The sequence below is a fragment of the Halichoeres trimaculatus genome, unplaced genomic scaffold (assembly GCF_033239565.1).
Source record: "Halichoeres trimaculatus isolate MK-OKI-2021-1 unplaced genomic scaffold, fHalTri1.1 fHalTri1_scaffold_20, whole genome shotgun sequence".
NCBI lineage: Eukaryota > Metazoa > Chordata > Actinopteri > Labriformes > Labridae > Halichoeres > Halichoeres trimaculatus.
Genome location: NW_027437198.1, coordinates 5,390,033 through 5,415,354, shown reverse-complemented (window position 1 = coordinate 5,415,354; position 25,322 = coordinate 5,390,033). Strand labels below are relative to the sequence as shown.

Here is a 25,322-nt window from a genome sequence, read left to right as displayed (position 1 = left end):
CTGCTGCTGCCTCTGCTGCTTTTGGGCCAAGGGTGTGGGCAGGTTTTGTGCCCAGATGTGGAAACTCTGATTGCCACTAGGTGGAGCTAAAGCATAGAAACAAATACAAATAAATGTTACTTTTAAAAGTGGAAGCACGCTTTATTTGAATAATTCTATGTAATAATTAGATTTTTTTTTAACGTGAGGTTTTCAAGGATCAGTAATTTCTGAAAAAATAAAGGAGAAGTGCGTCATTTTCTGTGACTTTGGATTTTTGTTATGACATTTTATCTATAACGTACAAAAAAAACAAGTAAACTAACTAGCTAAAGTTATACATTTAATGAATAAATAAATAAATAAATAAATGCAATTTTAGAGTAACTGAAAGCAGAAAGACTTAGAAAAAGTGCAGAAAGATGCAGATGACGTTGAAACATGGCTCACAGAATCTAGACTGCCTCTTTAGAGCGCAAAGACCTGCGGAGGCGGGCCGAGCCCAACAACTGGCTCAGAGGAGGGACAGAGAGACTCATCAGTCTGTGCAGCAGATCGCTCTTGTGCGCGCACACACACTGACGCACAGACAACCCGTCCAGCCATGCACCGCCGTCCTCTCCTCTCCTCTGTGTGTCTATGTTTGGGGGTGAAATGGTGCAGAGGACGATGATTTTTTGGATGCTCATGCTGAGCCTTCAGCTGTGGAGCTGTGCAGCTGATCTGTGCAACTGGACCGGGAGGTGAGGAACTCAAACACTGCACTCTTTCATGCTCAGTAATTAAAAATTTAAATAGTTGATGGGCTGATTAGACATTGTAACAATAAATTCTCCAACAGATGGTTCAAATGTTGACGACTTGGCTACTGAATTTTCTCGTTGCGAAAAAAAATGGCTTGCGGTGCTTTGAAAACTGGATTTAAATTTTGAGGCAATGCTTTTCAGAAAGCTGCAGACCAACAAGTTGATGCTAAATCTTTTCCTACAATTCGGCTCTGTTTGCAGATGCATGCATGAGAGAATATAAAAGACATTTTTAATGCATATTTGAGTATTTGCAGCTAGGGCGGGATTATAACTCAAGAAAATAAGATAAATCCAGTCAGATGATCACTGGATTGTGAGTGATTTACACCTGATAAATAAAACTGATTAATAATAACAAATTAGTACATAATTTTAACATTTCCTTGAGGCTATTCTTAACGAAGGGGGTCTAATGATCTTTTGGAGTGTGGTTTCAATTTGGGCAGCCTCCTCAAACTGGTGAATCAATTAAAGGCTAACCTCTTGTTTGTTTTCCAGCGGTTTTGCAGCTGCTGTGGACTCGAGGATCGTGCTCCAGGTGCGCCTGCGCTGCACAGAGGGTTCGGTGAGGTGGGTCTACCCGGGTCAGGCTCTCCGGGTGGTCCTGGAGCCCAACTTGTCCTCCGCCCGGCGCACCACAGTGTGCATCAAACCGTTTCCATCCTTCCGCGGAGCCAGCGTCTTCATCGAGCGCTCCGGGGAGCTGGAGCTGCTGCTGACGGACGCCGGGCGGCCTGAGCAGCAGCAGGTCTTCTGTTTCCGGGCGGACGGTCCCCGCAGGCCCGCCATCTACCTCCAGTCCAGTCCGCAGAGCGGAGGAGCCTGGAGCAGGCGCACGATGGGCTTCAGATACGAGCTGCTGGGAAACAGGAGCGATGCAGACAAGCTGGGCCTTGACGGGCTCCAGAGTGAGTAGACCCGGTCCCAGGGAGGCTCGGCGGCCTTTACACAAACAGAGTTGAATGAATTAGGAAGCCCTTAGTAATGAGAAATGAAGTTCTAAAATTCAATAGTGGCTTCTAATTGGCTAATTTATAGTTTATATGAAATAATAAGGACAACTTCTGGGTTGCCAGGTTGGCAAAGTCTGCGTGAACGTTATGGACACTTCTCCTATAGAGCACGGTCGTATGGTGATGTGATGTCAACTTCAGTTAACAAAATGTTCTTTAAAATGGTTTTCAAACTAAGAGCATGGAAACTTAATCATACTAGAGGGATATCAGGTGTCGGCCATAATTCAAGAACAGGAATTCAAAGAAATCTTTAAGATATTCAATAAGATTTTTCAAACAGATTTTGACTCTTATTGGTTTAAAAGTGGCTAAATTGGATAAAAAAGGTCATACAAGGAGTTTTAACAAGATGTTAACACTATTAAACAACACCATTACAACCAGGCCTGATTGTTTCTATAGATGCTGTTATTACTGCCACAGGGCTGAGGTCAAACTAATCACCCTGCCAAACCAGCCCTGCATTTTCAACTGTAGAAATCTAGAGATGGCCTTACATTTGGCTGTAAAGGCATCAGGGTGTTTTTTTAAATCAGAAAATACATACAAGATCAGCCAAGGAATAAGAGGTCTAACTTTGTCCACAGGGGTCACTGAGGTTGAAACAACCAAAAAAGTTTCACAGTCACTTTGTAAAGAACATAAAGGGTGCCTCATTAAAACTGGCATCAACATTTCAAATACAGTCTTAGGGTCATGCTGTGCATTAAGTGCTTCTGAAGTGAAGGGAGCGACCAGTTCTGATGTGTGGAAAAATCAGTGTCCAGTCAATTACTGACCGCGAGCGGAGCATGCAGCTGCTGGTCAGTCTTGTGTTTTGTCTGGCTGTCTGGTTTCCATCGGAGGACAAAGCAGGATGGGGCAGACCCCAGGGTGGCTGGAGGGCAACAGGCCGAGGGATCTGAATCGAGTCTGCAAATACTTCAGGGATTCCACACATGCCTTCTCATTGTGGGTGTCTGTTTATTAGCATTTATCCATGTGTGCGGGCCTCTCCCAGCGCACTGATGTCACTCTGTGTCCATAATAGACATCTGCTGGTTCATCTTTTCGGCATTGCCAGTCTGGATGAAGAATTTGACTCCTGCAGTCTCCAGCGTTGGCACAGGGTCGCTCAATTAGGTGAATACAATAGGAGTCAAAGACGGGGGTCAAGACTAGTGAGAGGTTGTTTGATGTGGTGGGTAGAGGACTTAAAGGGGTAGCATTCCTTCATCTTACCCCTGGTTTCTTCACTCTTCGATGTGAATAGAGTCAGGTTTTAGGTCAGTGATACGATGGGGAGAGGAGGAGGGGTGATCAGTTCGAAGGTATCAATCAGTGTTTGGTCAATGGTTGATGAAGAGTTGGGGAAAACTTGGAAATTCAAGAATAGAATTTGTGAGTGATCTGTTTCAGGACAGCTGCATCGTAAATGTCAGCATTGTGTGTGTCATAACACTATCTTCATTTTCTGTGCTTCTTTTCTCCATCCACAGCTCCGTGCAGACCCTGCAATGATTCTGAACTCCTCATGGCCATCTGCAACAGTGACTTTGGTGGGTACATGTGCATGATCCTGTTCTCCAAGCATGAGTTTGTTTTGTTGTAAACAGCTATAACAGAATTGAAGTTTGAAGAAATTGTTTTGTATTTTCCTCTTTCAGTGGTTCGAGGCTCCATCAGAAATGTCTCCCATGACTCTGAACGTCAGACATCACTAGTGGACGTGTCGGCTGTCCGGGTGTACCGGCAGCGCAGTGGAGCGTTTGAGCAAGAACTGTTGGACCCTGAATCCTCCCTGTCAGTGCGATCGTGGCGTGGACACATCCACACTCACCTTCAGTGCCACGTGAAGCCTGGGGATGGGGACTTCCTCTTCACAGGGTCAGAACACTTTGGGGAAGCCTGGTTAGGGTGTGCCCCGCGATACAAAGACTTCCTGTCCGTGTACCAGACCGCCTGGGCGGCACATGAAAATTCCTGCGACTTCCCTTTGAACTGAGGAAGTGCGGTTGCTTTAGCGCTCAGAGTCCTTATCCACAGGCATCCTCACCCCTGCACTGGCACCATGGGATCCCTCTGATGCTGACATGTGCCAGCAAGGTGGCATCCAACATCACCAGCAAGGACACAGCACGTGGATCACTGGTGAAAGACACATTTAGGGGAGCAGAGCAGAGCAAACAGCGGGGCCTCCCGCGCTCGGGCTCATTGAGGATCGGCCTTTGTCTCTCTCCCTCGCCGCCCTCCGTCCTGGGAGACTGGAAAGGGGTTGGGTTTTTGCTCTCCTTTGTGCTTCTCCCCACATTAACCGTCGCTCACTTTGCTGCCTCTGTGTGAGAACTGCCCTTTGACAAACTGCTGATTGCACCTCCCTCTTCGGTTCAGAGTGAATCATCTGGTAAATAAATATTTGTGACGTCCATCTTCTGAGTCTTTGCTGAAATTTAAAATCCTGACTTTATGACTTCCAAGTTACATGTTTTGGCTTTTCTTCTGGGTTTTTGGGAATATTATGTGAAATAAATCCTCCTAGGACTCCTCAAATAATCATTCTACATATATCCCTTTTTATGAGAAATACAAAATACATTTTAATTGCCTTTTTAAGGTTCAATTATTAATCAGTCATTTAACAGCTTTGAGGCTGCCATAAGAAGTTTTACAATATGTAGATTCTGGTTCAAGACAAACTTTGCAGTTTAATAAGATTGATTTGTAGCCACATAAATGTGTTGACCTTCAGGTAAATAACTTTATTTATTATCTTAAAACATTGGCTGAACACAGTGGTCTATTACACATCACTGCCCTGAAATCCTGGTGTGTGCGTTACAGTGCCCAATTGTATAGCAGAATCATGAAGATTGACTTATAGTTTAACTCTTTTGCAGCATAAAGCAGTGAAGAATTGGTAGATGTGTCTAGCAAGGCCCTACTTGAGGAGTTTCTCTGCCAGAAACAATCTTTTAAGAACAAGACCCCCCACTCCTTTCTCTTTTTGTCTGCTTCAGATCAGCCATGAATAAAGGTGCCAGGTACAAAGAAAATTATTTAAAGAAAATAAGGCATGCAGGCTAACTTCTCACTGCCAACTTCTCAAGCAGAGCCTCCTCTTGTGCTCCTCATTTTATTTTATTTTTTTTGCGCTAGGGTTGAAGCGTATCCTTTTTACGGAATTGTAGCCAGTTATCTTGTGAATTCCCATTGCATATATCAAAGATATTTTGACAAATAGCGTATTCATCCTTCTTTACATAATATACCTGGATCTAAAAAATAGACTAGCAAACAAACTGAAGGTTTCCTATAAATTCAGTGGACTAAGAGGTATATTTTTATTGAGTACAAGAACTCTTTTTTTAGTATTTGGATATAACTTATGCAGTAAAACAGAATAATGATGACAGACTTACGGTTTAACTCTTTCGCAACATAAAGCAGTGAAGAATTGGTAGATTTGTCTAGCGAGGCCCTACTTGTGGAGTTTCTCAGCCTAAATACAATGGTTCAACAACAAACATTTTCTTCAGATCAGGATTGAGTTTATCAATATGAACATTTATTTTCCATGTTACAACTATTTTGTCCACCACAATCAGCACTCGGGTCGAAATTGAACATAGACACATACACTGAACATAGACACAGGAAATAAACAGGAGGGAAGGGAAGCTCAACCCTGAAGCGGAACATTCATTCATTTTCTGAACTGCTTATCCTGTCCCTGAAGCAGATTAAAAAAAAAAAAAAAAAAGTGGTGGTCTGTTGGATGCACATGGACATGCCAATTTGGTTGCACTTTATCTTATTTATGGATGCCAGCTGTATAAAACTCGTATCATATTTGACATGCAAAGTGACATAACGTAGGTGCCCTGGCACAAAACCTCTGGCAGCAGGTACATAGTAGGTGGTCTTGCTGTTCTGTGAGACCAGCTTTGCCCAATTTTGGAAACCCACTCACATGCAGGATGAGCAGGGTCCTCTGCAGGGATGTTCTGATACAGATGTTTTGACTTCTGATCCAATCCAATTTTTTCATGATATGCATTGCCAATACCGATTTGATACCTTTCCCTAATTAATCCTGTACTCCATTGAGTGATTCCATTGTAAATAATGAATAATATTTGTTGTATTACAGTGAGCCGTGTTGGTACCGTCGGAAATGAGGTGTTATCTGTCTGACCAACATACCTTCAAATCTGACACCATATTCCTCTCACCTTTTACGCACAGTTTGTTGATGGGAAAGGATCAGGAGGTGTCCTGGTTCTCAGATGAACACAAATTTATTAACAATATGTCAAGAATATAAAGAAAAGGAAAAAAACATGCAGAAAAATATAAATCTGATATGTTTTTATAAGACTTTTTGGATCAAGGACATGTATGTCTTCAAAATACCACAAGGAGTAGCAAATTTGTCTCCAGTGTCCGTTAACCTACAAGAAATTTTGAAATCTAAATTTTAATATTTTTCATGACTAGAACCTTTTTTTTTTTTTTTTTTTTACAAAGGATCATTCCAATTGGAGTAACACACCAAAAGTTATGGCCAAAAATAAAGCAAAAAATTATGTAAAAGGATAAAAATGTCCCTAAATACCCTTGAAGGTGCTGTGAGGAGGATCTGTTTTCTTGTTGGACTGCCACACTACCTTCTCTCACGCACACTGTGATGAATTACTTTTAGCGAGGTGATAGTTTGTTTTGGAATAAAAAGAAAATTGAATGGGAACAAATTTTATTTGTTCAAGGCAACTTTCCACTGGAATACAACATGCCAAGAAAAGTATACATTGGTTCAGTGACTCACAGCTAAGGTTGGAAACGTGACACCAAGCATATGTAGTAGCAGTCGGCTATATGTAGTGCTATCGTCAGCCTGGTGCGCCAACGTATCTGTAGGCCAACGTGTTGCTTACAGATACGTTGTTTATATTCAGTGCAGCTGGCAGCCCGGTGCTCTAAGACATTTCTGTAATGTGTAACATCAGTAAATCCTGGTTATGTCCTGCTAGTCATCTACCAATTAGAGCTAACGTAACCTCACTCTTCATTTTAATGATAGACTCTCAAGTTTGAACAGACCACTGCAGAATAACTGCTGACTGTGGGTTGGAATGAACATTATCACAAACAGTTTAGCTCCTGTGTTAGCCTTTAGCCCTTGCTCTATAACTGTCCTGTTCAGCTTTCTGCTGCTCTTCTGTCTTTTTTTTCTCTCTTCTCACCACTAAACTCCATCAGCTGGGGTAGTGTTGTCATAGAGACTTCGACATGTCGGCAATCAATTCTGTAATGCTCAAACGAGTAGTAGAGAAATAGCATTTAGAAATAACCATTATTGGCACTGATAATCTCATTTCAAAGTGTGGATTACGATCAGGCATATATCTAGACCAAGGACTTTTTCAATACCACTCAGAAACTCCTCACTGCCCCTATAAGCAACAATAGACAAAGAAAAGAAATGAAAAGAAAAACACTCATTTGCAGGTAATTTCCTATTTGAATTGAGACTCTGGGCAGCTCATGGAGCTGTGAAATGAAGTGAGCAGAGCTCATGAAACAGTGCATCAAAATCTAAATTTCATGAGCTGCTCTCTGTGCTCTTTTTAAAGATGGTGATAAAGGCACAAATGAGCTTAGAGCCTCTGCTCAGCGTCATATCCTGCATAATCTGTGATTTAACTGCCAATGGGATTTGAATCTTAAGTGTCCTACAAGCTTATTTGGTCCCTTTTCCTTCTGCATCCCATCTCTACCTCTGAAATCAGATTCTTATGATAATAGGAGAGCCCTACTATCAAATGAAACACCAAATCTCCTAAAATGGGCAAATCTGAGCAGGCTGAATTGGACTTTTCTTTAGTGTGGTGTGGCCCCTGCATCACAGCCAAGGGAAGACAAATGGACAGATGTGAGGCCCCAAAGCCCAGGGATCCTCCCCCTCAGCTCCTCCCACAAGAGGAGAACAATTAATTGACTTTTAAAGAAACTGCTTTCTTAGCCTATTCCACACTTCTCCCTGGCTGGGCAGCGCTCACAAATTGGTGTGTTGAACTTTTTATGACGACTAAATAGCTGCCAATGAAAGTGTAAATGACTGTGTGCTGAAAGGAGCCAACACAATGGCCCAGCAGAGACAAGGCCTCTGGCAGACATAATGACCATTGTCACGGCTGCTGTCATCTAGAAACCATCAGGTCTCATGAATCCCAGGCCTAAAGGGGTGAGTCCTGCTTTAACTCTCACTCAGGCCACATTCTGTTGCTTTGTGCGTCTCTGCTCTATATCCCTTTCTTTAAATTTCACTTTCAGTTTCTGGTAAAACAAGATGTGAAAGAAAATATATAGTGTGTGATATCTTATCAGCTGAAAACCTTCATCTTTCCCTTAAAATGTTGTTTTTGGTGCTTTTTACAGATAAATTACTAAGTATACAAAATGAAACTTTCTGCATTGAGTTATTAAAGGAAAGATTTCTTTGTGTGCAAGGTATGTAAAGAGATGGCAAGCAGATTTTACTTTGATAAATGTCACAAAATATCTGCCTCCACAAACTTTCCATCCTCAAACAGAAGCCCAGTTTGAAGTCCCCTCCCTCAGCATTGTCCCAGGAGGCTACCATGTCAAATTTCCAAGCAAAATATAACCTCTCGGCAGGCTTTTGAGAGCACACAATCCTCATTTCTGGGAATTCCAGCAGGCTCTCATGGGGAACGAACCCAGGAGGGCCCGGCCCTGGAGCCGCTGCGTGGTGCACCGGCGGGAGTCCACCCGGACTGGGGGGTAATTGGTTTATCCCGCCGCCTGGCCTGCTTTCCCATGTGGGCCACTGCTGTGGGGAGGCCCGGGGGTACAATATGGAAACAGCATGAAACCCTCCAGTGCCGAGCAGGCATTCAGTGCTCTGGCTTTAGAGAGCAGGCACAGGGTAGTGCTCACACAAAGCTGACGCAGAGATGTGTCCAGGCTTTGAAAAGGTTGCCATTTGGTCTCCTTTTCCCAGTGTGCTGCATTTGTGTTAGAAAATCTTAAGTAATTTGATTTAGGCTCAAACTCTATTGTAAATGTTCCTCTCCCTTCAAAAGGTAATGGGATAGAGTTTTATTCTATTCTTACTCAGGGCCAGTCACGCACCTGCACCTGGTCAGGAACTAAATTTTCCCGAAATCTTTATGACATCAAATCCAACACAAGGTCCATGCACTTGAGAGGAAAAATATCTTTTCTTATGTTGTGTTATACAGAAAAATCATTATAATGACCAAAAGCCTGTTCGCTTTCAACATGTGGTGAAACTCATCTAAAGAAAGTAGTACAGACTGAGAGGCTAAAGTTCTTATTTGCTATCTGACAAACTTTTTCTTAATATAGTCGACACAAAACACTGTCACTGTTGGAGACATTTTCTTTTTATTGTCTCATTTTCAGGGAAGAAACGTTAACATATTTTACCAATCATTTACAACTCTGTTTAAATTTAACTGTATGTGTTACAGGCCAAGTATCACATTAAAGTAACATTAAAAGGAAGCATATTTGACATTCTGTACACACTACGGCATCAGCTCACATCACAGGTGCCTTAAAAGTGTAAAACAACTAAGACTAAGACAAGGAAATGGTAATAAAAGTGAAACAAAATAAAATAAGGATATTGTAACTGTTAATGATATACTTAGGATTGACTTCACAAGAATTTATTTCAGGATTATTCGCATCTTTCTGTCTCCAAGGAGTAGTCTGAAAAAAAGAGAGTGCAGCAATCTGAATTTGACGTAACAGTTTATACGATTAATTAAATAAGGTTCATAAAAGAAAAACTCAGTTCATGAAATGTGAATGTGTGATGCACTTACCGAACCAGTGCAGCAGCTATTAGGCCTCCTGCAATGGGACCTACCCAGTAGACCCAGTGCTAGGTCCAGTAGTTACTCACGACAGCTGGACCGAAGGCTCTGGCTGGGTTCATACAGGTGCCAGATACATCTCCACTAACAGACAAAGACGAATGATTAGGTTATCAAATGGTGCATAAAATTATGATTAGGATATGAACTAATCTATTTCTGACACACGTTCAACTCTTTAAGTTCAATAAACTGGTAAATAAAACTCAAGTACATCTCTAAATAGTGTAACGTCTTACACAAAAAGGTTTAATAGAAAAAAAACACAATACAATTTTCAAAATTGCTGCTCTTAGAGATGCTGTGAGGAGGATCTGTTTTCATTGGACTGCCTCACCACCTTCTGGCCTGGAGTCTCACACACACCGTCGTAAAGATGTGACTTTTAACCTAGAGGATGTTTGTTTTGGAACTAACTTTCTTTTTTCAAGTCAACTTTTTACCAATACAACACCAAGAGGTAAAGTATCTATCAGTGCAGTTACACTGCAAAAATCTGATATCTTATCAAATGTTTCTGTCTTATTTTAAGTAAAAACTGTCTTATTTTACTTGATATGAACCACATTCAACTTATCAGTTCAGAAGTCCAGTCTTATTTCATGTTGTTTTAAGACAAAAATGAGGTCGAAATTGCTTGTAACAAATAAAAATAATCTGCCAATGGAACAAGAAAAAATTGCTCAAAAATTTGCTTGAAACTAGAGGAATGTCTTAAAACAAGTAACTTTTCTCTTGTTCCATTGGCAGATTTCTTTAACTAGTTCCAAGCAATTCAGACCTCATTTTTGTCTTTAAATAACTTGAAACGACATTTTTCTGGACTGGTTGGTTAAATGTGGCTCGTATTGAATACAAAAAGACAATTTTTACTTAACATAAGACTAAAACACTTGATAAGATTTCAGTTTTTTGCAACCCTTAACCCTAATGTAAGTTTGTATCGTACATCAGTAGCTGGCTTTGTGTATTGCTAGTAGCAGGGTGGTGCTACAACGTTGGCCAACATGTCAACAAGGAAACTATCTGTTCTAGACATGCACCTATCGATTGGGCAATTTTCGTAATTTTGGGGGATCAATGATCCGGGATCAGGGATCCGTGATCCGTGATCGGCCCATCCATCCTTACATATGAAACTAATCTTATATACCTCCGGGAAGGTCTGACAGCCAACCATTTTTGCTTTTTGCTCTAAAGGTATATGCTGTTAGTTATAAGAAATAAAAAATAAAAATAAGTATCGGCTCAAATCGGTATCTGCAGGTCAGGCTATTAAAGATCAGTGATCGGCAAGAAAATTGTGATCGGTGAACCCCTAATCTAATCATACAGTAGTGTAGTAGCTTTTCATTAGTAGCTCTGACAGCCTGGTGTTCTAAGACATGGTTATGTCCTGCCAGTCATCTACCAAGCAGAGCTAATGTAACCTCACTCTTCATTTTATTGATAGACTTTCAAGTTTAAACAGACCACTGCAGAATAACTGCTGACTGTAGGTTGGAATGAACGTTATCACAAACAGTTTAGCCTTTTTAGCCTTTAGCTTGTGCTGTATCACTCTCCCATTCAGCTTTCTTCTGCTCTTCTGTTCTTTTTCTGTCTGGCAGTTAGGCTTCAGTGTCCACCATCACTACAAGATTAATCACAGAAATAGTTTTCAGCAGAGAAAAACACAGATCTCTCTTCTCACTTATAAACTTCATCAGCCGGCGTGGTGCTGTCATAGAGACTTTGTGAATCAATCCAGTCCCAAGACAGTCCTGCTTGACCCGATGAGGAAGCTACAAAGAAGCTACGAAGTAACATTTTGAACTAACCTACAGTGGCGCTGATAATCTTAATTTAAAGTGTGGATTACAATCAAGCATTCATGTAGACGAGACTTTTTCCAAGATCACTCAGAAACTCCTCACAGCCTCTTTCAAGAGAAATGTCTCTCTAAAGATTTGTAATTTCCCTTCCTGCTCCTTTAGACTCACCCAGCCAAGATGGTAAATATAACAGTGCAGCCCACCATGAACGGCACCATAGGATTCCTTGTTGTTAAATTGAAAGCCCCAAGCAGCAACACTGTAGTGATCAGACAGGTCATTGCAACCTCTCCAAAAAGAGCACCTCCAATTTCAGCGTCAGGCTGCAGCACAGCAAATGCAGCACCGTGGGCTTTGATGAAGTTATCCCTCGAGGTCATCGCCTGTTGGCATCAAAGGAGTCAGCTTGTGATGATCTTATTATGTGTACACAGATGAAAGGGATTACTTAGAAGAACTTCATATGACAGATTCACCTTAGCCATAGCTGCTCCAAACACCCCTCCTAGTAACTGGCATGCGATGTATGGAGCCACCATATTCATCTCCATCCCTCCACACAGGTAGATGGCCAGGGTGAAAGGAGGGTTGAAATGTGAACCACTGGAAAGGAAAGAAAAGAGACATCTCTGTTTTGTGGCACAGGAATACAAATCTACTTTTAATCCATTTAGTTTGAAAGAAAAACAGAAAACATGATCCTCACCTGATCTCAGCCATGCAGGCAACCAGAGCAGCAATGGCCAGCCCGTGCACCAGAGCAGGCTGAAGCCTCCCTGTCGACTCAACATTTTCTATAACCGACACACATCCAATGAAAACAAAGAAAGTAGTCCCCACAAGCTCGCTGAGACATGGCTGAAAAACCCTCTCAAATTTGTTCGGAGGTCTGGGTGGAGGTGGTTTCAGCTCTGATGACGTGAGAGACACCCGGACCTCGCTCATCTCCATCTTCTGGTCAGCCATGAGTCTTTAGAGAGCGCTGAAGATGTGACACTGAGGGCGATCTCTCGGAGTGTGCACATGCATATCTCTGTGCCTGCTAATCACACAGACTTTGGCTTGTGAGGTTAGAGTGTAGCGGAGCTGTTCTACTAACCTGTCATTGACTTACTGACCCTTTCTATCATTAAACCAAAGAGTTTGCTCATCACATACCTTCTCACTGCAGCAATGCACCTGCAAAAGTTAATGTTGTAAATATCTGATTGTATGTGAGCTGTGCCACAAAGTGTTTAAGAAAGCTACTTTTTTTTGGTGATTGGAACATTTAAGTTTAAGATGAAGCTTCACGTGGTGTACGACCCGTCTTTCCCATGGAAGGCGAAATGCAAGCTTTTATAAAAAAGGTCTTGGGATTAATTTTATTTTGACGCAGATCCAAAAGTATGAGCAATGTCACAGCCAAGTTTCATTAGTCAAAGAATATTCCAGGATTATATCAAATAATAAATGTAATAATTCTTCTCACAGAAAATACCATCTTAGAAAAATGTTTTTTTTTGTCCTCTCTGGTTCCTGTAGGTTAGTTTGTTTACAACCATCCATGGCACGATAACAGAACTAAAGTCATGCTTAAGATCATCTGACACTGTTTCAATCTCAGCCTTGTTTCATCTCAACAAAGGAGGATACATTTTCTTCAGAAGCTGTGGTCACATGACTGAATTTCCTTTTAATTTTTCACAAATGTAAAACCACTGAGCGCCTAGTTTTTCTTTAACCCCATCAAAGCAGGGTTAAAGTACATTTAAAAACGTGAAGAGCTGCCCATTCCGCACAGAAGCCTCAATTTATGAGGCCATATAATCATTATTAGTGTTTATATGAGCCCACAAGTGAGGTTCAAAGGTCAGCAATATTAGTGCTTCACAGATAAGAGTGTTTTTACAAGCTTCACCTGATCAACCCTCATAATACACCTGAGCCAGATAAGGTACAGCTTTGCCCTTTGTCTGAAGAGACATGGTGGATTACTTTCAGTTACCCAGTGTTGATATCCTGAATTTTGCCATTTTTACTGAAGGAATTATGTGGTGGGCTAAGCAAACGCGTCTATATATAAAAAAAAAAAAAAAAAAAAACATTAACTGCTCCTGAAACACCAGAAATCTTAGTATTAGATGAAGGAAAGAGGAGATGCAAGAAAGTTCCATATGCTTGTGCAACTTTTGACCACACTTTAACCTACCTCCATTCACTTTAGGAATAGGTAATATGATACTGATTCAGGTTTTGTGTGACGTAATACGTCACGAATTGGCTCTGTATTGATTGTTTCAAAGACTAACAAAATGGCAGCGTATCAGCCTCTAGGTGGCAGCAGCTTACTCTGTGTTGGTTTCCACACAGGATTAACAGCACAGAGAAACTCAGTCCGCCAATAAAACATTAACAGCTTGTATCAAACTGTCAGGTATGTGGACATAAACAACATGTATAACTTACTTGTCCAGGAAGTTGTCCGTGCTGCCTCCTTTTGCTCCCTCACTGGGCTGCGACGAAACGTTTTTACGTTTGAGAAATATATTTATCAACTTAAACCATGTCGACTCGTTACCATTTTGTGTGCTAATTTGCTTTTCATCGTTACATCTCTTTCGTCCATTGCACTATCCGCTTCATCTTTCTTCCATTTTTTTTTAAGAGAGCAAAGAGGATTGAATCAGGCTTGGGCCTTTCTTCCATTTTCTGATTTCCCGCCTAACCTGTGTGACGTCAGTTGAGTGGACCCATTTAAAAGGCTTCATTGAGGGGGACTACACCTCTGTGGCAGGGGGCTGCACCTGTTATGTTGTTTTTGTGAGGCAGCCCCCCCTCAGATGGATTCTTCCAAAACCACAAAACCAGGCGGGCCACGCGCTTAGGCGGCCACGAGGAACAGGTATGGCTGATTTTCGGACAGCCTTTGCAGTTTGACTGTATATAGCAGTAAATGACACGAACTCATTCTTAAACTCATCTTTATTTATATAGCATCTTTCATACATTAAAATATTTTGCTCAAGGTTCCTTACAAATGAAAAAAGAAAAAAGTGAGAAAGCATGTAAGAAGGACCAAGAAGACTTAAAAAACGCTTTAAAGTAAAAAAAAAAAAAAAAAAAAAAATATTTTTTTTTTTTTTAAAAAAGCAGTGCAAAAAAAATTCAATGTAACAGTTAATGAATACCATTAAATCAGTAAAATAAAAGAATAAATAAAAGAATAAATAAATAAAATGAAAATAATCCAAAGAAGCTATTTTTTGAGGAAAAAAAGATACAACGGTATAAAACCAGTTAAAAATGAAATAAATTCCAATGGATTATTTTTTGGAAAAAAGATACGATACGATAAAAGTAAAAGTAAAATGAAATAAATAAAAAGTGAAAATGCTGTGAAAAGCATTCGTCATTAACACTGATAGTTGAGAATAAATAAACAAACAAATAAAAAAAGGTTATTAAACAATAAAAGCTAAATTAAATTGAACAGAACAAATTACATTGAAAAACTGTTGAGCATAGTAGTCCACTAGATGGACCCCTCTCTCCCCAGATTAGCCGGTTTATCAGGACCAGTGCCAGAGGTCCGATTAAATCTGATGATTTAATAGGTGTCTGGTTGGGGATTCTGTTTAGCGTTCCAAACACCTTTTTTGTGTTTTTATTTACCAACCAAGACCACTTTTGTCATGTTTTCCTCTTTTTTTTTTTCAATTACACAAAATCTACCTCCTTGCGGATATATTTTTTTAACAGGCGTAGTGCATGATGGACTACACGGTGCAAAGTTGGTATCCAAACCTTTCCTGTGTCTTAACCATCATGAAAACAAACTTGTCTTAACATGTTTCTACTCAACTTCATACAAACTATAAAGCATTTTTAACTACTGAAAACTCATAATCAAAGTCAAATTTTTGTGAGTGACTGTTTTCAATGAAGGACCAATAGCTGACTCAATGCTCTGTCTTTTTCTCTTAAGGTATCACATGTCAGCAGTGGGCCGAGCAGCGTACAGTAGGGAAGTAAAGACACTTCCTTCTTCCTACCTCACTGGTTGCGCACAGACCACTCAGCATAGTAGGAAGTCTGACTTTCGTGGCAATGGAGATCCTGAAGCAAGCCGAGTGCTGCTTCAGTTCCCTCTGATTTTCCCCGAGTGTTACAACGCGACAGCAGATGTCACCGGCTTTAACCAGGGAAACTTCTCACTTGCACTGTATCAAACTCGCTTGAGCTCAACCTTTCATTCTGCTTCAATGGCTGCGACGTAGTGCAACTTTTGGATCCACGGTGGATGATCGAGGGCGCTCCGGGGCGCAGCTAACTTTTACTGACTTTGAGGAGGCACAGAGGAGAAAAGAAGATGAAGAAACAGTTCAATCGCATGAGGCAACTCGCCAACCAGACAGTTGGAAGGTGAGTGTTGATTTCTGAAATCGTTGTTGCATGTGGATGTCATCTGGCACCGTTCCTTTTTATGATTCTGACTGTATTCTGGTCTGTACACTCATCTGTCTGCATGAGGGCTGGGCTGGGTTCATACGTGGGAAAACCTGGAGTGTGTTCTCATAGTTTTTCACAAGGCTAAATCCCAAATTATGATCATATGAGATTTATCCTAAGACTTTGTTTGAGATTAACTTGGACCATGTGGCTCCTGAAACTTTTGCTCAACCTGAAGGTAGAATTCAGGGATTGCAGAGCCCTTTTCAGCCAGGGTCTATTTAAAAGAAGATAATTTCAAATCATTGCTTTTTCTGCAGAAGTGGCCAGCACACACACATTTCTTGATGTGTGTAGGTAATGGCAGTTGGTTCCCACCCCAAACAAAAACACAAACATTATTTACACCATCTCCTCCCTTCATCCCCGTCCCCACAGGGGTTTCCATCAGCAACCATCTCTGAGACAATATCTCCGGTTATTGCTGCGTTAATGTTGCCTGCAGATGATACTTACAGAGCAATGTTCCTTCAAAATGACTTTCCAACCAGTAAAACCCTGTAGCCGCTGAATTCCTCCACACATTCCTCCATATGTTGTGTAAGAGCAGTAAAACCAAACTGAGCAGAGTGACAGCTTGGTTGCTGCAGAGAGGAAGGAGTGTTTGGAAGTGTATGGGCTTTTGTGGCTTTCTGTTGAGAGAGTTAAACATACCAGGAAATCCATCTGGTTTCATTTGTACCATTGCACGACCAAAACAAAGTATGAGTTATGACTTTCTATAAATAAACAGCTCAGATTAGCAGCATTGTGTTTGGTACAAAAGTGGCTTAAATGAAAAGTTGCGGCTGTAACGTCACTTGGGTAAAATGAGGGGGTTTAATACCAAGTTAAATCACCTACAGGTCTTTATTTCACTCACATGTTTAGTTGTATTTAATATTGGATTGCAGTATTAATAAAGGTCAGAGATCAAAAACTAAGATTGACTTTATGTGACCTTTTCTTTGATCAATTTATTGATTATCCAGTAAATTATTTGTGCTTTAAGTTTTCCTTAGTTTTAGATTTTAGAGTCAAACAAAAATGCAAAAATCTCAAACAGAAAAATCAAGAGGTAACAATTAAATATTATGCATGACTATCCTTTTATCCCTCCTGCTCCCCTGGACTCAACTCTGTCACTCATTCAGAGCATTATCGTTTTTTTACTGTTTTAAGTTAGACTAGGGGATGCCTAGTCTAAATGACAGTTTCATAAAAGAAGAATAAGTAAGGGCATCTTGGAAGACTCTTGTACTTTTTATGCTTTGTTATTTTACATCAGTTGAGTTTGAAAAAGTCATTTTCCCCCTCATTACTCCCCAGGATGCTGGAGTTCAAACTGAAATGCTTTCACATAAAGATGCCAAATTCTAGATTGGTAACTCCACAGTGCTGTGATAACTTTTTTTTATGTGTTTCACAACCCAGTGAATCTCAGCTCGTGTTGTTTTGGTTCTCTGTTTGGCCCAGGAAGGGCCCAGCATGGAGGCTTTTTCTGTAGAGTAAGCATTTCCACACTTTGTTGACGGGCTCACAGTGCGAGGCTGAGGACGTCACGCAGCCACAGAGGGATGATTTCACAAAGAGGAAGCCAGTTTGATTTACTTGTTGTTGTGATTAATAAGAGGGAAGCAGCTTGGTTTAGTTGCAGGGTGTTGTAATCCGTCAGGGTTGTGGTGTTTGGGAATCCTCACATACCACTGGAGCGCTTTGCAGAGATAAGCTTACACTGGAAATTCTCATGAAAAGTTTTATTTGTGATGAAGATCAGTTTACGTAAACATGAGATAAGCATTTTTTTGGTATCTGTCAAGAGTCAATTCATAGCATGTTCCTTCTCTTTCTTTCTTTCTTGTGCCGCTCCAAGTTTTGTGTCGGGGTCTGGGCTCCAGCGTTGTGGGAGTTTATTTTTAGAACAATAGCTGAGCCAAGCTGTGCTTCAGTCAAATCAATGCTAATTCAATATTGATAGGAATCTAAACATTCCACCCCATTCCACACCCTCAGAGTGAAGCCTAATGTGTAATGTGATCATATGGATCAGTGTAAAGGCATTCTGGCTGCAGGTCCTATTACATGCCTTCACATACTGCACAAACAACAAATAACAACCTTTGTGTAACTCTAAGAGGAAGACGCTGTCATTTATCATTGAGGAGGCTTATCTGCCTTTTCTGTTAAGGTATTATAACTTTTTATTTCTACATACTTTTTCCTTTTTCCTTTCTTGGAAAACCTCTGTTAATGAGGAAATGATGCTATGTGAAACACAGTGTGTTATTATTGTAAAGACACTCGGTAACTCAAGGCTAGAAATTCAAGGAGATGTGCTGTTGAAGAAAAACTTAAGATTAAAACTATGAAATAATAAACAGATAACATTTTAATTTGTCATGCAGAAGAAAATATTATTGTTAGAAAGAAAGTAGCTAAAATTAAGGGGCTGTGAGGAGTTTCTAGGTGATCTTGGAAAAAATCTCCCTTAAGATATATTCCTGATCGTAATCCACACGTAAAATGGATTATCTGCATCAATATTGGTAATTTCAAAATGCTTCTTAGCTTCCTGATCAGGTCAAGCAGGACTAGATTGATTTACAGCACGTCTAATGTCGCGTTTCCACCAAGCAGTCCGGTTTGGCTCAGTATGGTTTAGCACGGTTTGGACAGTTAAGCCTGATCCTGTTTGCGTTTCCACAGCAAAACTGTGCACTCTCGTGGTAGGCGGCGTGTAAGCCGGATGCCGAAAACTGTAGCTGTTAAACAATAGTGTGACGCCATAGCAGCCCGACACAGTTTAACCTGCTAATAAATCCAAGGAAAAAGAAAAACCCGACACAGTAAACAAAGAGCAATGATAGAAGACATGCAGCATTTTCGTCCTCTCTGTGATTGGCATGTAGCTCTTTGATAAAAAGTGCTATCAAGCTTTGTTTCAGAGAAGTCTGTGTGCCGCCAGGAGAAATGCAGCCAATCAACAGTCTGCAGTGTTGTAGCTCCACCTTCTGAAAGCGGATCGGTTCAGCCTGGCACCCATACAAAAGGGTCCCAAAAAGTTATTTGGGGATCTGTCCCGGGATAAGTCAGTGGAAGTGCAACAAGATGCGCCGTACCAGGACGAACCAAACCGGTCTGCTTAGTGGAAAAGTGGCTTATGACAACACCACACTGGATGATGAAGTTTATAAGTGAGAAAGAGAGATCCGTGTTTTTCTCGGCTGAAAACAATTTCTGTGATTAATTTTGTAGTGATGGTGGACACTGTAGCCTAACTTTCAGACAGAAAAAGGACAGAAGAGCAGTAGAAAGATAAACAGGAGAGTGATAGAGCACGAGCTAAAGGCTAAAAGGGCTAAACTGTTTGTGCTAATGTTGATTCCGACCCACAGCCAGCAGTTATTCTGCAGTGGTCTGTTCAAACTTGAGAGTCTATCAATAAAATGAAGAGTGAGGTTACGTTAGCTCTGCTTGGTAGATGACTGACAGGACATAACCAGGATTCACTAACTTTACAGGGCTGGGAGTAGCACAACATTTAGCTAGCTACTAAACTATGATTCAAAATTACACAGTTTGCTTGTTGTCACTTTTCAAACAACTGCGCTACATAACTGTTGATAAATACCATAGACTGTATAAAACATGGACGTGGTCTCGCCGACGTCACCCAGCTATAGTGGCCACATTGGTAGTGGCAAAGGCTTCGCCTACAGCCATGGGGTGCCTGTAGGTCACGTGACCCTCAGCTGTGCCTCTTATTGGGGGAGCTCGCGATCTTAATATCCTCCGAACGGCCGAGTTAGAAAAAAAATCACCCCCCCGTACAGTGGGTGCCGGTAGTAAAATAAGCGACTCAGACAGGAGATGTTTTTTGAACCAGGCTGTAAATTGGTTAATTTCTGCTTTGAAAATGGCTTTTTTTGGCTTGGTGTGTATGTGACTCCCGCTACTTCCTGAGCCAGCCTCAAGCGAACACTCAAGAAACAGCAGATTTTAGCACTTCCGCATTGTCTCATTTTCCCAGACGGGAGGTTGCCACTTGATAAATACCTTACCTCGTTGCAATGTATTTTGTGAAAGTTTGTCTTGTTAAAAGAAAATTTATTTCAATCTAATCTCATATCATTCCCAAAACAAACACGCCTGGTTAAAAGTCACGTCTTCATGTCAATGTGCGTGAGACTCCGTCCCAAAGGGTGGCGCTGCAGTCCATTTTAAAGAGATCCTGATCACAGCAAGTTTAAGCCTAAATAAGGTTTTTCATGGACATCAGCATACAATTTAAAGCTTTTTGTGCTCTAAATTAAAGCCTGAAAACAAGCTCAATACCACTTCTTTAAACAGTCACCACAAGAAGTTGAGACCTGAGGCAGTATCATAAAACAGACTCATGCCCTCACCCTAACAGTCTAAAACCTTGCCATATTTATAATCATCCCCACTGAGAGACTTAGACTAGTACATCTGAACTTCTCTTGGGCTAAAAGTTGGTTTGAAATTATTGCTGATTTATTCTCTGTCATTTTTGCCCCTTTATTGAGTTACCCAACCATTTTTCATGTTTAAGAACACACATTTAAAAAACAAGAATCTTGTGGCTTGCAGCTGGTGGTTCGATAAACACTGAGGATATTTCAGGCATTAGTGAGGTAAGCCTCTATCCATAGGGTGTTACTTACACCAGTATTAGGTAATAACTGTGTGTGGGCCAGGGTTAATTGATCCCTGTGAGGTTTGAATCTATAGCGTGGGTCTGCTCTGGAAGAAGTCTCCTGAGATGGGTGTGTGCAGACGCAATAAACGTGTGCGTTGGTGCATTAGTGAGATATCGACAGGATGACTGATGAGCTTGGTTTCTAGATTTAAACCAAGAAGTGTTAAACAAATTAGGTGAAATAGGTAAGAATTGGCCGCAAGAGTTTGAAGTCACATATTAAAGGTGTTAGAAAGCTGTTATTTGGGCATTTCATCCACATTTCTGTCTCCATTCTCCTGTTTACAAGCTCCTTACTGTGTGTTACCTGTTTCAGACATCAACAAGTCTCTTTGTAACTCCCCCATCCCATCATATTCACACACCTCCATCCTGTTGCCATAACAAACAAGGTGGAGATGACACAACAGGAAGCATGTGTTCAGGAATCCAACATGTCTATCAGGGAAAACAGCCACAGGGCTCGTCTGTTTGCACATAAACGTTGATGTGTGCACAAATGGTGAACAACAGTTGATGAATGCAACTAATTTCACATTGACAGCTGATGTTTCTTCACAGATTCATCTAAAATGAAGCTTTTTATAAACATTCTGTAGCATTGGGAAGGCTTGGCTTTATTCCATTGATCTTATTTGCTGTGTGGGCTCATTGGTTCAGTTTGAACAACATGTTTGGTCTTGTGTAGTAGAAATACAACTGTAGGGTAGTAAAGCTATCACGTATGTTGCTTCACCAGACTATTTTCAGCACAGAAAAGTATTTGAGGGATTAATTGAAATTACCACAGGAGCTGAGGGAGTGTCCTTTAACTCATATCCTCAGATTACCTTTATTACTCTAATGATTACAGTTTTCTAATCAGATATCTGTGTGCTATAGGTGTTTGAGCAGCATATGTGTTCCTATTTATCAGTATGCTATTACATTGTTAATTTTTGACTTTATGTCTGTTTTCCTCTACAGGGCGGAGAAGACTGAGGTGCTGAGTGATGACCTCCTGCTGGTGAATATGATTCTTTTATCCATTATTATTCATATAAACCAGGGGTCGGCAACTTAAATTCATAAAAAGTCCAGTCAGAGAAAATGTAATAAGTCATAGGTCCAGAAAAAATTATGATGTGTATGTGTACATTCACACACATTAATATATAATTGATTGTTAAATCCCAATTATGTGCTTCATTCAAGAGTGGAAAAAATGTGTAGTAGTGGTTGAATGTTATTTTTAATTTCCAGATTTCCAGCGAAAAAAGCGTGAATTCAGTTTGAAATTCTCACCCAGTTTTGTATGGGATTCTCTGAAGAAGAAAGAATTGAAGTTAAATCACTAAATGATGCTTGCTGGTTTTTTCCTTTCATGACAGGTGGTCTAATACATTTTTCAAGCACTGTATAGAGGGATTATCAGTCTACGTCATCATAAAGATGTGCACACATCTCAACCGCAGAAGCAGCATTTAGCTCCATTCATACAGAAGAGTTAGCACTTTTTGAACACTAAATTCAACCTGTTAGAAGCATCAAAATGTACGGTTGTTCTGTGGACAGCTGTCAAAAACAATACTACACAATAGAGGCAACATCTGTCAAGTTTCGACCGTTACAGCACAACCGGTGTTTCGGCACTAATAGCAACCATGCTAACTGGTGACTTTCAGCCAGCCGTGATTAACGGCTGAGAGTCACCAGTTAACAGGGTCACACTTCACACTGATACACCAGTGACGTCTGTGTGTGTGTAATTAAATATGTATAATTTATCCAACCTCAGTTAATCAGGTTTGACTGCAAACAAGTAATAATAACTGTTGATACTTGATACAGATATGACTTTGCTTATTGGATAATGTGAAAAAGTTGGTTTGGGGCTGAGGTTCTGACCAAACCTGGACTCAATATGGACAGTAAATAATGAGTGAACTTATAAATTATGATTAACAGAAACAGATTTTATGACCAAAGTAAAATTAGGGAATATTATGAAACAATGTTTACATCCTGGTCTGTCACAGTCTAAGTGTCCACAGATAATGCAGACATGAGCATTGAGTGACAGTTGTGTTTCCTCTCTGGGTACACGCAAGGTTTCACTGTAAAAAACGTCTGTCCACCTAATATCTGCCCACTTGCTTTCTACTCACTGATATTTCATAGACATGCGAGCATTTTGCCGTCCGTCAAAGTGATGACATTAAGTTAAAAATTGTGTTTTTTGGGGGTTAACTCCTCCACATTGGTTGACAAACCATTACTCCTGAGTGCTTCTGCATCCAAGTTGCGCGGGCATCCGCGCTGTTGTTGATAAACAAATAATCCCTCTATATGTACGGTCACCTAACATTTATAACAGAAATATTTTCAGTAGATGGATAAAACCCTATTTACTCATCTAGAATAAGAAGAGCTACAGACTGAATTCTTTCTAAAGGACCAGGTACCAATTTATGTAAAATCAAAGGGTACCATGTTTAGGTACCTAAACGCATCCTTGTGACTGTGAGGGAGTGGAAGAGTAGGTGATTTTCCATGCTGGACATAAACACAGCATTGCAAGGTTATATACTGAAGAATAAATATGTTTAATTGAAAAAATATATTTTATAATTAAACATGTTGATATTTGTTACCACATAAACACAAAAAAGTACCGAAAACTAGTACCATTGAGTACCCGTATGGATTGCCAGGTACTGGGCATTGGTACTGTATCGCTTTAAATGTGAAAGGTACCCATGCTTATTCTCTGAGCATCAGACTGGTTTTGTGCTCTCAGGATGAACCAATGAAAATGAATATCCACTTGGTTTTTTCTCAGACCATGTGTGGACTTTTTTCTCTCCCTAACTCTACTGACACGTCCCTTCATCTTTTCTCCCTTTGTATTGCTTTCTTAAATTTTTTTGTTTGTTTGTTTGTTTCTGTTGTCCTTCAGTCTTTTCCTTCTTAACATTTAAAGCCTGGAATGCAGGGACTTCATTGGCTGAAAAGCGTCACGTTGGATGATTTCGCTTCGATGTAATTGGCCTGTACATTTCCTGCTTTGCTCAACCAGAGCTGTAAGCGCTTTAAAAGCTGCACCAGTGAAAACAGAAGCAGAATCTAAAATCCCCTCGTAATTTCTTGAAGATAGGTCCAGGTCCATGTGGACCCTGACCTCTGTCTGCCATCTGCCAACCCCTGATATAAATCATCAGCTGCGGCTTCATACAAATGCCGTACAGCTCAGCCCGGTGTTAAAGTTCTATACATTACATATATATAATATATAACATATTATAAGTTATGTAAAAATTTGAAGTTCATCACGAAAACTGGAAAAAATGCAATAAAGAGGAATCAAGAGGAGTTGTGGTTGGACATGAACTGATGTCTCAATCAGGTATGAGTTTACCAAGCAGCAACTTTTGCTGTGTGTTCTTTGGAAGTTTGGCTTTGTAGCAAAATCAAAAGTATATTTCAAATATTAGTTTAGAAAAATTTTCTATTTCTATGTATATTTTCTATTTCTATACATTTTCTTGATGCAAACAGTTAGTTACAGAACAAGAGCGTCAGACGTTTCGTGTGATCATCTCGCAGCCGACCCTCCCTTCCCACACATCACCCGTCAGGTTTACGCTACTGGAGATGACCTGGAGATGTCTGACGAGTATTTTCCAACTTCCTGTGTTTGCACTTCATAAACAGACAAACAGCACGGCCCCCTGTGTTAGCACAAGTCATCACACAACACCTCCATCACGGAAGATTGGTATCGTTAATGCACCACTAACAAGCTCTAGAATCAATAAACATTATCTTACTGGGCACTCCCAGCACCCAGTGATCAGTCTTCACCCTGCTGTCACTTCCATTCATGTTTTGTAGTCAGATGAGGAGGTATCATAAAGGCATATCGTGTTGTTTAGTGCACTCATGGGCAGAAAGGGCACTCATATAGGAAACTACATCTGGTTGAGTTGGTTGCTGATGCCCTCATATCACATGTCACACACATGCTTCAAGGACACAGTGTTGGACATTCAGTTTGTAGGGTGATCGTTGGATATTGATTCTCAATGGTCTATTTAAGCTGCCAATTAGAAAATGTATTGAAAAATGCATCTTTCAGAGCATTTCTGCCCATCTAGTGGTCTCAGAATCCAAAGAGTCCCCATTTGCTGTAAGTAGCAATGAAGGAAATCTGTGAACACTAAAAGGAAGGAAAGGAAGCAGTAAGGAACCAGGAAATTGTTGACATCTTTGCTCCTGTAAAGGCGTGACATATTAGTAGATTATGAAAGAATGTGAACATATTATCAAATAATCACCTAACCTTTACAGCTTTGACTCATAAATCTCACAAGTATTTATTCAAAGAGGGGTGACATGTGTTATCATATTTCAAACATGTATATCAAGTACCAATGCTGGATGTTCTGATTAAACATGCAGATTTTCAAATCACTACTTATTCATATTCTGTAGAAATCCCTGAATCTGTTTGTAAGCTGCTCAAGTCTGCCTGGCTCCGCCCCCAAGGCCAATCAGAGTGAAGAGGGTCTTTGGAGCAGGGAGCCTTAAAGAGACAGCAGCTGAAACGGAGCATTTTATCCAGCGGC

The 25,322-nt window shown here is 40.6% G+C and overlaps 3 protein-coding genes across 3 annotated transcripts in view; 2 read left to right on the top strand and 1 right to left on the bottom strand.

Moving 5' to 3' along the window:
- Nucleotides 1-295: 295 nt before the first annotated feature.
- Nucleotides 296-4,205, top strand: LOC141809849 (meteorin-like protein). Its single transcript, XM_074697062.1, has 4 exons — nt 296-722; nt 1,287-1,696; nt 3,283-3,342; nt 3,451-4,205. Exons 1-4 carry the CDS (start codon nt 619-621, stop codon nt 3,786-3,788), a joined length of 912 nt encoding a protein of 303 aa, XP_074553163.1. The 5' UTR covers nt 296-618; the 3' UTR covers nt 3,789-4,205.
- Nucleotides 4,206-9,204: 4,999 nt separating this feature from the next.
- aqp8b (aquaporin 8b) lies at nt 9,205-14,252 on the bottom strand. The gene is made up of 6 exons (XM_074696059.1): nt 13,974-14,252; nt 12,232-12,567; nt 12,002-12,128; nt 11,694-11,908; nt 9,661-9,795; nt 9,205-9,544 (listed from the first exon to the last, which is right to left on the bottom strand). Exons 2-5 carry the CDS (start codon nt 12,489-12,491, stop codon nt 9,720-9,722), a joined length of 678 nt encoding a protein of 225 aa, XP_074552160.1. The 5' UTR covers nt 12,492-12,567; nt 13,974-14,252; the 3' UTR covers nt 9,205-9,544; nt 9,661-9,719.
- Nucleotides 14,253-14,364: 112 nt separating this feature from the next.
- arhgap17b (Rho GTPase activating protein 17b) overlaps nt 14,365-25,322 on the top strand; it is a 45,811-nt gene continuing 34,853 nt past the window's right edge. The window contains exons 1-3 of the mRNA XM_074696057.1: nt 14,365-14,409; nt 15,493-15,929; nt 21,682-21,721. Coding sequence (XP_074552158.1) covers nt 15,877-15,929; nt 21,682-21,721 — 93 coding nt within the window. The 5' untranslated portion in view covers nt 14,365-14,409; nt 15,493-15,876. The remainder of the gene's footprint in view (nt 14,410-15,492; nt 15,930-21,681; nt 21,722-25,322) is intronic.

Excerpts from the sequence above, each read along its gene's own strand:
- LOC141809849 (XM_074697062.1), top strand. The coding sequence starts at position 619 with ATGTTTGGGGGTGAAATGGTGCAGAGGACGATGATTTTTTGGATGCTC. Across the intron at positions 723-1,286 it reads CTGTGCAACTGGACCGGGAG|CGGTTTTGCAGCTGCTGTGG; the intron begins GTGAGGAACTCA and ends TTTGTTTTCCAG. Across the intron at positions 1,697-3,282 it reads GGGCCTTGACGGGCTCCAGA|CTCCGTGCAGACCCTGCAAT; the intron begins GTGAGTAGACCC and ends CTCCATCCACAG.
- aqp8b (XM_074696059.1), bottom strand. The coding sequence starts at position 12,491 with ATGGCTGACCAGAAGATGGAGATGAGCGAGGTCCGGGTGTCTCTCACG. Across the intron at positions 12,129-12,231 it reads GCCTGCATGGCTGAGATCAG|TGGTTCACATTTCAACCCTC; the intron begins GTGAGGATCATG and ends TTTCCTTTCCAG. Across the intron at positions 9,796-11,693 it reads ATATTTACCATCTTGGCTGG|TGGAGATGTATCTGGCACCT; the intron begins GTGAGTCTAAAG and ends TTTGTCTGTTAG.